This window comes from Cannabis sativa, chromosome 8 (genome assembly GCF_029168945.1).
Source record: "Cannabis sativa cultivar Pink pepper isolate KNU-18-1 chromosome 8, ASM2916894v1, whole genome shotgun sequence".
Classification (NCBI taxonomy): domain Eukaryota; kingdom Viridiplantae; phylum Streptophyta; class Magnoliopsida; order Rosales; family Cannabaceae; genus Cannabis; species Cannabis sativa.
Genome location: NC_083608.1, coordinates 27,684,710 through 27,697,330, shown reverse-complemented (window position 1 = coordinate 27,697,330; position 12,621 = coordinate 27,684,710). Strand labels below are relative to the sequence as shown.

The 12,621-nt window shown below is 31.2% G+C and overlaps 1 protein-coding gene and 1 non-coding gene across 2 annotated transcripts; one reads left to right on the top strand and one right to left on the bottom strand.

The window, feature by feature from the left end:
- The first annotated feature begins 1,418 nt into the window (after window positions 1–1,418).
- Window positions 1,419–5,700, top strand: LOC115699743 (ASC1-like protein). The gene is made up of 7 exons (XM_030627280.2): window positions 1,419–1,832; window positions 2,975–3,204; window positions 3,361–3,516; window positions 3,718–3,903; window positions 4,511–4,695; window positions 4,959–5,025; window positions 5,370–5,700. The coding sequence occupies exons 1-6, from the start codon at window positions 1,695–1,697 to the stop codon at window positions 4,982–4,984; spliced, it is 921 nt and encodes a 306-aa protein (XP_030483140.1). The 5' UTR covers window positions 1,419–1,694; the 3' UTR covers window positions 4,985–5,025; window positions 5,370–5,700.
- A 2,699-nt stretch (window positions 5,701–8,399) lies between these two features.
- Window positions 8,400–8,471, bottom strand: TRNAH-GUG (transfer RNA histidin (anticodon GUG)). Its single transcript has one exon. It is a non-coding gene; the product is annotated as a tRNA-His (tRNA).
- Window positions 8,472–12,621: the final 4,150 nt, after the last annotated feature.

Sequence of the window (12,621 nt, the reverse complement as noted above, 5' to 3'; positions counted from 1 at the left end):
TGGTCAGAGACTATAATAATTTCACATTTCTTTTCACAAGAAGATCCTATACTCAAATCCCCTTTTTTAAAGGAAATTTTTTTTTATGTATTTTAATTTAATAATTATTATACAATAATATTAATTGTTAAATATCACTAAACCTTAACAACAATACTCTTGATGATTATATGTATGAGCCCAGAAAACACGAGCACGACTAAGCACGAAAAAATACAAGCTTGGGCATGACATGACACGATACTACAAATTGGCACGACACGACACAAAAAATATGTCCTTAAACACGACACGTAAGTACGAATAGACTAACCCAAAAGACACGACATGCAACAAATCCAAAAAGTACGACATATAAAAAAAAATTATAATTTATTATTATTATTAATACGATTTGAATTTATTAATTATAAATAAGTTAGAATAATAATAAAACTTCAATGTAATACTAAATACTATAATTTTATAATTAAAACTATTAAAACATCAAAAATTAAACTAAGATTATATAATAGTTTCTTTGTAGAGTGTAATATAAAAATTTAAGTATTTATAAGTAAATATTCAAATTTTAATGATGCTAATAATTTTTTATATGATTATTTGTAAAATATTATTGAAAATTTATATAAAAATAACTAAAGTTATTAAATATATATACTTTAGTAACTGTAAAAAAAAATAAGAAAATTTAAAACACGAATTAAAGTCCAAATATAAAAATGAGCTAATCTGTTTAAGAAATACGAGCTAACACGAATAAAACACGATATGAATCCGAGCATGACACAAAAATATCATGTCTACGAGGTGTGTCTGACCTACCCTTTAAAAATATTAACACGGCACAATACAACTTATGTTTCTGTAGCACGACACGACACACCCGGTTTTTTAAAAAAAAACACAAATAAATAATAGGGTAAATACCATTTTGGACTCTGTGTTTTACAAAAGTTATCAATTGAACACTCTATTTTGTTAAATGATAAAATGGACCCTGTATTTTTCAAAATGGTACAAATAGGACCCTTAACTTAATTTTTGACAACTTTTTTTTTTCATATAACCAACTTGAAAAATACGAACAGATACAGTTTTGTCATAATACTTTTAGATCAGATTATCAATAAATTTTATCTTGACAAAAAATCAGTTCAGTGTCCTATTTTAACAATTTTGGAAAATACAGGGTCCATTTTGTCCTTTAACAAAACAGGAAATCCAATTGGTAACTTTTACAAAACATAGGATCCAAAATGGTATTTATGTATCACCCATTCGGACTCACACATCCCTAAATGACGAAATGGCAATTTAGTAAATTAACAAAAAATATAAGTGGTGTTTAAACAATTACAAACAACATTGAGGGCAAATTTGCAAAAGTAATAATTAAATGAGGGGATAAAAGGAAAAGAGAAAAGAAAAAAGAAATTAGATGAGCTGGACTGGAGTCGAGAGCTGAACCCCCCATTCTCATCGTGAGACTACGAAACTAACTCGCATCGCAGTGACTGAAGACACAAGGCCCAGAGAGAGACACCAGTTTTCAGAATCTTTCGGCTTCAGACTCAGAGAAAGAGACTCAAACTCAGAGAGTCTCTCATGTTGTTCCATTTTTGAGCTCTCCACCACAGTGTGACGCCTTTCGTTTTTATTTGTTTTGAATCGTTGAAAACAGATTTTCTGAGATGGATTTGATTAAAAACGTCAAGTCTCGAAACTGGGAGAAGGAATCGCATCCACAATACCAAGATTTCTTTCTTATTCCTTTATTTGCTCTCTTCTTCTTCTCCGTTCGATTCTTTCTCGATAGATTCGTATTTGAGGTACTTCGTTATAACATATGTATTTATATTTGCTAATCTTTTCGGTTGCGGAAACGGTGCTTATTTAAATGTTCATTGTTTGTTGGTTAATTGATCTATTCTTGGATTTTTTGTTCGTTGAGAATGTCCTTTGTTAATCTTTTGATACGCCCAGATGAGATTTTGACTTGTCTTTGATGGGTTGTGCTTAGTTTTTGTGTTTATGAATACTGTTGGTCAATATTTAACAAATCTGTGGAATTTAACATGTAGTTTTTGCTATTGTGACGAGCTTATGCTTTGAATCAGTGTTGGAGTTGTTTATGTTTTTCGTTTTTTCTTCTTCTCTTTTACATGCCTTAGTTTGACTTTATCTTCCTGTTTATAACTTCATTTATTACTTTCGGATGAGCAAGAAGAGAGTATTTTAACTGGGAAAATTAGGTGAGAATGAGTGTTAAAAGGATTGAAAATTACGTAATCTAGTTAGTGTGATTTGGTTTTTCATTATTCCAATAGTAATTATACCGGTGAGTTGAGCATTTATTTGGGCTGGACGCTTCTCAATGTTTTTCTATAAAATGTTGTTTTCACATGTTTTTCCATACTTTTGTATGTCATAAATTTGATGCATGTCTTTTATGACATTAAGCAATTTTGAAGTCCTAAACTTACTTGCTCCTACTCTAGGCTTGAGGAGTAAATTTGGATTCTCAGCAAAATTGAAGAAAATAGAATATCAATATCATTATTGATTGGTTCCCTATTTCTTACACTATGAGTTGCCATTGTATACGCTTTTGTTTAATAATTTATGCACTTTAAAATCACATCATAATATGATTGTCCTTTTACTAATAATCTATGCACTTTGGAATTAATGTCTGGCAAACATGGTAAGGGTGCATTGAATATGGTGGGCTACACTTAGTCTAAAAAGACTTAGCTAATATTGTTTAAGTTACCCAATTTCGAATTAGGCTTCATCATTTATTGTTCAAGATCAGTTTGTTTTAATTGGTAAAAAAGTGACAAAAGCTTCTTACTTATTTATTTATTTTGTTAAACCATATTTATCTCGTGCACAACTCAAGAGATTCCTAAACCTATTTGCATTTGTACTTTTCTTTTATGATTTTATGTTCTCACTCTCATCTTTGCAGAGCCTGGGAAGACGATTGATTTTTGGGAGGTGGCGTAATGTAGGGGCACTAGAGAATGAGGATACACGGAAAAGGATAAGAAAATTCAAGGAGTCAGCTTGGAAATGTATTTATTATCTGTCAGCAGAGGTTCTGGCTCTCTATGTTACATATGATGAACCTTGGTTTACTAACACAAGAAACTTTTGGGTAGGTCCAGGAAATCAAGTCTGGCCCGACCAGAAAATAAAGTAAGATCATCTAGAGTTGGATGTCAAATGACTTTTGCTCCTAAATCAGATATTCACATTCTACTGTTTTTGTAGCTGATATTGCTTTACCTGTGCATGACTAAAATGAGAATTTCAGCTTTGCTAAACACCGGAATAAATTTATATGGATGTCAGGTTGAAATTGAAGGGATTGTATTTGTATACTGGTGGATTTTACACATACTCCATCTTTGCTTTGATTTTTTGGGAGACAAGGCGGTCCGACTTTGGGGTGTCCATGAGTCATCATGTTGCAACATTCATTCTCATAGTGCTATCTTATATTTTCAGGTGCCTTTCATGAATTTCATTTGAATTTGGTTCTGTTTTCTTCATGTCAACACCCCCTTGCTTTGAGGCTAAGTACCTACATAAAATACAAGGAAGGGGCTTATGTGGTTACACAAGTGTATTGTCTCCTATCTCATGATGGAGAAGGTGTGAAGGCAAGATTTAAATATTACAAAATAAGATTGAAAAAAATTCTTGCAGGTTTGCCCGTGTTGGTTCAGTTGTTTTAGCTATTCATGATGCTAGTGATGTATTTCTGGAGGTAGGGAAGATGTCAAAATACAGTGGTGCTGAAGTAGTAGCGAGCTCTGCATTTATTCTTTTTGTCTTGTCTTGGATCATATTGCGCCTCATTTACTACCCATTTTGGATTCTCTGGAGTACAAGGTTAGTATGATATAATGTCTAACTGACATAGACATGTTTGGTTTGGCTTCTAAACGTTGGTTCGGGATTTAAAACTTCAGTTTTAGTCCAGGTCAAATAAGAATCTAGTATTTCTATAGAAATCTATTGTGAATATATTCTTTATTAATCTATAAAGCAAGTGTCATTTAAAATGTTGTTTTAAGTTTGTGATCAGAGTATAGTGGTGTCAAAACACTAATGCCAAATCTGTGAAATTATGGATCAATTCTTTGCATTTTCAGTATCTTCTGAAGCTGTAGTTGTCAGCCTCTTTTTCCTCCCTGTCAACACTTTATGGCTGCATGGAATCAAAACCATATTCTGCCATATAAGTATAAGAACAGTTTCATGAAAGTTTTAAGCACACTACACAAAATATGTAGTATGAAAGATAAATCTTGTTTGAGAATCCATTCTGCACAACTTTTTGGGGAGATAAAATTTCTTCTATCATGCAATTAGAAGCAATATTTTTTCCATTATGTATTATTCATCAAATTTCTTCTCAAAATGTTTAGATCGAAACATTGAATTAAGAAGCATTAGAATTAATTATTTCTTTCTTTCCTTATTTTTATGGTGGCAGCTATGAAGTTCTTCTTACGTTGGACAAGGAGAAGCACCCAGTAGAGGGACCGATTTATTATTATGTGTTCAATACTCTGCTATACTGCTTGCTTGTACTTCATATTTATTGGTGGGTGTTGATGTATAGAATGCTTGTCAAGCAAATCCAAGCAAGAGGACAACTTAGTGATGATGTTCGATCTGGTGAGTAAAATCTTGTGTTTTCTATAGTCTAGGCATGTATTTTGTGCACAATCATCCATGATGATATTGAAATAGAATCATAGTTTTTGCTTTCAAATGGGTTTGTTTCTTACTTATACTAGACGTCCTTATATGACCATTAACATCTTCATTATTTTGTTATAAGTAATTTTTATTTAAAGATAGCTGTTTGCTCAAGTTGTTGATTATCCTTTTATGTGTTGTCTGATTTTTGGGTGTTTTCTTCCATAATTTCTCCACAGATTCTGAAGATGAACATGAAGATTGACCAGGAGACAATTTACTGCTATAATTTTGACACTGCAAAAGGTGCTTTAGATTAGAACAAGCTATTGGGACCCCCAAATAAACTGCATTTTATGTTTGATAAGCATACAGGATGTTGTTAGATAGGAATGGACACTATAGTTTGCATATGGAATACATTCTTCTTTCTTTTCGTAAAACTCAATATATTTTAGGGGGAGTGGTAAGACTACTGTACTGCAAGATGATTTTAATATTTGCGAGCTTTCAAATTGCAAATTATAAACTCGTTTTCTCTCTATTTCCTTCACTTATTTTTGTTGAGAGTTGTGGAACATCAAAGTGCATCGTTTCATTTTCTCGTTATATCATACTAAGGGAAACTCTTTTGTTGATTTCTTCTGCAGATCAGAACAGCATACATTTCATGTAAATGAAAAATTGATAAATATATATTGGTGGAAAATTTTTCTTCGTATTTGAAGGTTCCGTATAATACCTCGGTGTTCAGATTTGGGAGCAGGTTGAAAAAGGGTCTCAGCTGCTTGAAATGAGAAGCTTGATTCTTGATCTTGATCATAGATTTTGGATATTGTAAACCAGAAATAGTTTAGTGTTTTGGCTCAAGTTTGATATGTTTTGAGGAAGTTAACATTAATTCTGAACTGTATAATTTGGATAGGAACACAGTATCTTCCCCAAGATTTATAAAATGAATAAATCATTTTTTTCCACTAAGGCATTGATTGTAATCATGAGTTTCCTTGTCTTTGAACTTTTCAGTTATCCATTGGTTGGGTTGTCTGGGTTAAACTGTTTTATTATTTGACTTGAACTTAATCACTTATAGTCAGACAAATAATAATATACATAAAATGGCTAGTACTTTTTAGTGACCGTAATTATTCATAGGAAATAGGAAAAAAAAACAGAAAAATACAAAAAAGGAAAAGAAATTACAAAAATACTTTGGGCCGGCCCATTAAACATTTATACAGTCCACATACAAATATTTACAAAAATACCACATGCATTTCAGCTGTACAGAGCGAATCATGAAGATGAAAATACGCGATCGTTTCAAAACTGCAAAACAACTAAAATGAAACCAAAACGAGAAAAATACAACTATTAATTTTGGCGAAATCAACTGGAAAGGAAAACCTGCAATGATCTAAACAGAAAATGACGAAAAAAAATCAGAAAAACTGTGAAGAAACTGAAATTACACATTTGTTTTCTTATCTATATTCATGAAATGTAGATCTGTAACAAACAGATCTGGAGCTCCCACCAAACCCAAAACAAATGTATGATGTGAAAAATTTTAAAAAAACCTCATGAATAATACATTTACGTTATATACATTTGCATTTTAATTGATTACTGGTTTCCAATATAAATATATTTTTTTAGAAACACAATAAGAAGAGTAAATTCGAATTAAGGTACAACCAGTTACGTATAAGTCTGTTTATTTTTTTTTTTGGTTGTCTTATAGTTGCATTATCGTTTTATGATAGTTTATATATTATGCATGAATTTAATTTGACGGGGACTAAGAAATAGTAGTTATACATAGTAAGTTTTGTGCAAATAGTTGCATAGTAATTTTATAAAGAAATAACATATGCAAGTAGCAAAACTATAATAAAACTACTAAACAACTGTATACAAACTAAAATACAGGAAAAACTTGAAAATTTAAAAAAAAAAATCTCATGAATAATGCATCTACGTTATATACAGTTTCATTTTGATTGATTACTGGTTTCCAATATAAATATATTTTCTTAGAAACACAATAAGAAGAGTAAATTTGAATTAAGGTACAACCAGTTACGTATAAGTCTGTTTATTTTTTTTTTTTTGGTTGCCTTATAGTTGCATTATCGTTTTATGATAGTTTATATATTATGCTGGAATTTAATTTGACGGGGACTAAGAAATAGTAGTTATACAAATTAAGTTTTGTGCAAATGGTTGCATATTAATTTTACAATGAAATAACATATGCAAGTAACAAAACTATAATAAAACTACTAAACAACTGTATACAAACTATAATAAAGCTAAGGAGTGAGAAAGATGTAGGAATTAATACCTACACCACAACAAGAGATAAACCAGTCAAAGAAAACAATGGTCAAATCAGACCTTTACCCAGTCAAAGAAAATTTTGACTCCTTGATATTAGAACCCCACAAAACGACAGCCTCCCCTTTAATCGAAGCTACAGGACGTTTTTAATTTAATTGATAACCCTAAAACCATCAGACATATATATACATCTTTTTCTCAATCATACATTCAGCCTCTAAATGAAACCTAGTCGTGAGACCTTTGTTCTTCTTTGAAGAACACAGCAAAGACACAAACAAAAAAAACCAACCCAGAAATTAATACTCTCAGCCCAGAAAATTTACCCCAGCTGAGCCTTTTCTCAACCCAGAAAATACACCTTAACCCGAGCCTCCTCCGACGCTAGCACTAACAGCGGGTCTTCCTTCTTCTCCGGCGATGTCTTCAGCGGCGTTTTTTTTCTTTGGCCCATCGTCTTCTCCTCCGTTGGAGGTGATCTCCGCAACGTATCTCTCAGGCGACGCCACAGAAAATCCGGGTTTGGAGGATCCCGACCCACATGCTGCGACGGCGGCGGTGGCAGTGGATTTCACCGAAAATGGGTCTCACGGTAAAGCAGTCGGAGTCTTCTGGGTTACTTCCGCCATGAATAATTTCCAGACATACCCACAAGATTGTGTGTGCAAGTGGTAAAAGTGTAATAAAATAAACTTAAAGTGTATAAAAGTTGCTTTTACCGTATTGTAGTATATATGTAATAAAGTTAGCCTTTTGTATTTTTAGTGTAAAAATTTCTAGAAAATACTAGTAAATATTGATTATAAATTATAAATATATGCGATTTCCAAAATTTAAACCCACAAGAACAAGGAATGATTGATGGAATCCATTGTTATCTCAGTGTACATTGGAATGTCTTTTAGGAAGAGAGGAGATCCTTGGCTTTATTCTTTGATCATCTACCTTAGATATGCTTCTTTCAGACATACAGATTCCAGAAGCAACCAACATTTCAGCATTAAAATCTGGATTAATTGATAGTACAACAATTTTCTCTAATAGGCAAAATGGTCAACATAAAAACCTATAACTTGTTAGCCAAAAATGCACAATTCCATAAGAAAATCCCGACCAAAAGAAAAAACCCCCAAAAAAAGGTGTTTTGACTCAAAACTTAGTTGCTCAGGTATACATATTAGAACGAAAATAATGATCTCTATTCTGGCTGGACCATAAACATTCCTCCAGTCCACGTGAAAGCTTGAGGGTTGGGGGAATCTCAGTTTAATCATCTTCCATATCTTCTTATTTTCACAAACAATATTAGATGAAGTAATTCCATCAAAAATATTAAATGTGGCTGCTGGGATTCGAGCCCAGGTCTCCACGGCCACAACGTGGAATTCTCACCACTAAACTACAGCCACTTCTTTGTTTCATTGTCTCCACAAGTATATATTTTACGGTTGAAGTAAAGGAAAAACTGTGAAAAAAGAGTAAAAATATGTTATTTTTTTTTTCATATATATATATATATATATATATTAGTGGCAACTCCACGTGCAATGCACGTGAAACAAAACACACACATTATATATATAAATAAGGTAAATAGCAGCATAAGTACTTAAAGTTTTAAGTTTGTAAGCTGCATAAATTCAATATTAATTTTTAGCGGCATGAGTACCCAATGTTTATAAAACTGTAATTTTCTTCCAGTTTCGTCAGTACAGATTCTATTTTGAATTTATTAAAAGAACATTTGGAAGTAATTGATACTATATATTTGTAACTAGACCCAATGATCTAGAATTCGAACCTTATATGTGCCATGTTTAAGACAATAACAGAGTGTACTGATAAAATTAGAGGAAAAATTACAATTTTACAAACACTGGATACTTATGCCGCTAAAAATAAACATTGAATTTATGCCGTTTATAAACATAAAACTTTGGGTACTTATTGTTGGAAAATTGTTGTGCTCCAATAGAAATATCAAACCAACATGATTACAACTCAATGACAAATAATACAAAGGACAAAAATATAGATTAAATAATGTTACACATGAACCACAATATATATATATATTATATATACAAAAGAGATGTGAGAGCAATCTCAACACCACATACACCACAAGTGTATAATAGGGGAATCACAAAACTTGAACAAGGTTTTACACCTTTGTCCAAAAGCTTATTTCCCCCTACCACAAGCACTTAGGGAAAAGAAAAGAATGGAAATAGCTTTCTGGATTTATCAAGCCTTTAGTGTTTCTAGCAATGTGCTCTCTTGATAGAAACTTCTTCTCTCCAAAGTAAACTCAGGACCTCTTTTTATAGTGTTTTGAGGATCACATTTGAAAATCAAATCATTTCATCACATGGCTGTTACCAACACTTAATTGGTGTTTAATGGGATAAAAATGTTGGACAAGAGAGCTGGAAACATGCTCAATTAATTTATGTATGTTTATGAACGTTTTCAAAAATCTGGTTCCAGATCTTCGAAAACAACCATAAAACAACATACAAACAACTATCAAAACAACTGTTTCCTGAGAACTCAAAATGTAACTCCTCTCCGAGTTAAATCATTTCCCAACGTCCCAATACCCATTTAAATGATATAATTGAGTATTGTAACAGTTTCTAACAGCTAGAAACTTATCCCATTAATTCCATAACTCTCATATGTAAGAACTCACTGTTGGGAATTATTTTACCAGGATCTTAGATCTACTCACAAGTATGTTTATTAACATCCTAAATATGAACTTTCTAAAACGATAAAATAAACACATATAAAGTTAAGAAAACCTTACATTGATGCAGCGGAATAAATGTCTCCTTCCACTCAGATCTCTAACCCTTGATTCCTTTCTGTAGCAGAGTATAATCAAGATCTGAGCCCGAATCTCCTTCTTCTTCAAGCTTTGATCCTTCACAGTCTTCCAATCTATGATTGAGTTACTGCTTGCTGTGTGTGGGCACTTACTCTTTCACTAGGGTCACGAAAAAGATGAAGGAAAAGAGGGAGAGAGGTTTCGGCCAAGGTAGAGAGTGAGGAAGGCTCAGTTTTCTGAAGAAAGAAATTTCTGTCAGAAAGGCTTATTGAAAACTTATGTTTTGACTGAGCCATCACTTTCTATTTATAGGCAACTTACTAGGTTTAAGTTTAGAATTATTTGGCATTAAAATAATGAAAATAATAATTTGAAAAAGCCTTATAAGTGGCCGGCCATAGGTGTTGTAATGGGCCCCACTTAATTTTGCAATTTTATCAAATTTTATCTCTATTTTCTCAAAAATGCCAATTTTCCAATTCTAACCTTTTAAATGCCAAAACTAATTATTTAATAATTAAAATACATTATTAAATAATATTGTCATTTAATTTAATTATTAATTAGACATAAAAAGTCCATTAATAAATAAATAAACCTAGAAAACTCTTTTCCTTACAATTTCACCCCTGCTTAGTGAAAATTCATAAAATTAGACATAGTCTAACTTTAGAATTATAATTGATCAATCACGAATCAATTAATGAGTCTTACAAGCAGAATGTTCTCAACTAGAATGGGGACCATGGATCTATATGCTGAGCTTCCAATAAGTGAACCAAATTTACCAAGTAAATTCCTACTTATTAATTCTTCGTTGAATCCACTCTTAGAACTTAGAATTGCACTCTCAGACTTATATAGAGCATATTGTATGTTTCACGATACCAATATACTATCTCATTTAACCATTGTTATAATCTTATTGTGATTTAAAGATCCTCTATATAGATGATTTACATCGAGATGGGATTTCTTTACCGTTCTCACCCCTCAATGTATTTTGCCCCTTAAAACACTTAGCTACCTGTAAATGGTGTTTAGTGATCTAATAATTAGTCAGTTAAACAAGAGCTCATCCATTTACTTCTATTTGCTAAGCTCGAAGGGAATCATCACTTAACTTCTATACACCAGTAGAAGCTATAGATTCCATATTTATGTTCAGCACTCCCACTCAATCATACTATCATGTTCCCAAAATATACGTATCACCCTGACCCAAAAGTAGGCTTAACTAATAAATCAAAGAACATGAATAGCACTCTTGAGTTGAGCCCAAGCATATCAGGATTTAGATTCTTTTCAATCTTAAGATCAACTACTGATATTGACTTGGAAAGATATGTATAACGGTAAGTTTGTAATATCTTAACTTAGTTGCAATATCGGTCCAGTCCAATGTATACTCCATACATTCGAAACTAGTATACTTTACTAATGTCCTGGAAAGAACATAACACTTACTCCAAGTGTAAGTACACATCATCGCTGATTATCACATTAGTGTAAATCCAATAACACTGATGAAACAGGGACCAAAACTTTTGATTCATATGATCACAATCACATTCCACTGTGTTGACGATACTGTAATTGTGAATAAACATATGATCTGGATTTAACTGATTTTGTGTGTATGAATGTAATAAACATATTAAACATATTAAACCATTAGCATGTAAAATTCATGCAAACATCAATCACTTCAAATTTCTTATATTGATAACTAATCAGATTGTAAAGAGTTTTATTTAGGGCATAAAACCTAACACTCACATAATTACATATTTATCAATTTTGATCCTTAAGTTACAATCTACTTTCAGATTTGTAACTCCTCATATGTTATAATTTTATGTGTATTATTATACTATATATGATATAATATAACCTCCAACACATAATATATATTAATCTCATATTAATATATAATATGCCACATTTTAATCTTTATTATATATTTGTTAAATAACAAATATATAACACTTATGCCGCTATTTACTCATATAAATATGCAATAAAAACCACACACAATCAGAACAAAAAATAATTAGATAGTTATTTGTTCAATATATGAGATATTATATTTGTTATGGAAGTTTGAGTTTTTGAGATAAAAATGTTAAACTAAATCTATATTTAGTATAATTTTAGTGGATGTCTTATATATTTATGCGAGTTTTATTACTATGTATATTTTGAGAGTAATTTCAACTTCTCTTAAACACTTGAGTTTAATATTTTCTTCTCAGACTCTCTCAATTAAATTTTACCAACTAAAATTTAATTACACCAATTTAGTTTTTAAAAAACAAAATAATAGTGTAAGAATAGTTTGAGTTACAAAAATATATATATATATATATATATATATGATTATATGTACAACAAAGAAAAACAAAAGACTATTATTACCTGTAATAATATTTTCTATTCCACCAACTTGTAAAACACGTACCACACATTTTTATTCTATTTACTAATATTTCTTTCACTTTTACTAATCTAAACATACTTGCAAAAAAAAAAAAAAAGTTTTAATTTGTTTTTAATTTTTATTATTTTGAAATAACCACATTTTTTCATGTGTATATAGGTATACTAGTAGAATGTTACGTGCTGAGCCACGTAAATGTTAGTCTTATTTTTGTTAGATTATGGTTACTAAATTAGTATAATTATTTGAATTTATTTTATAAAAGTAAATTGTGTGTCAGTGCATT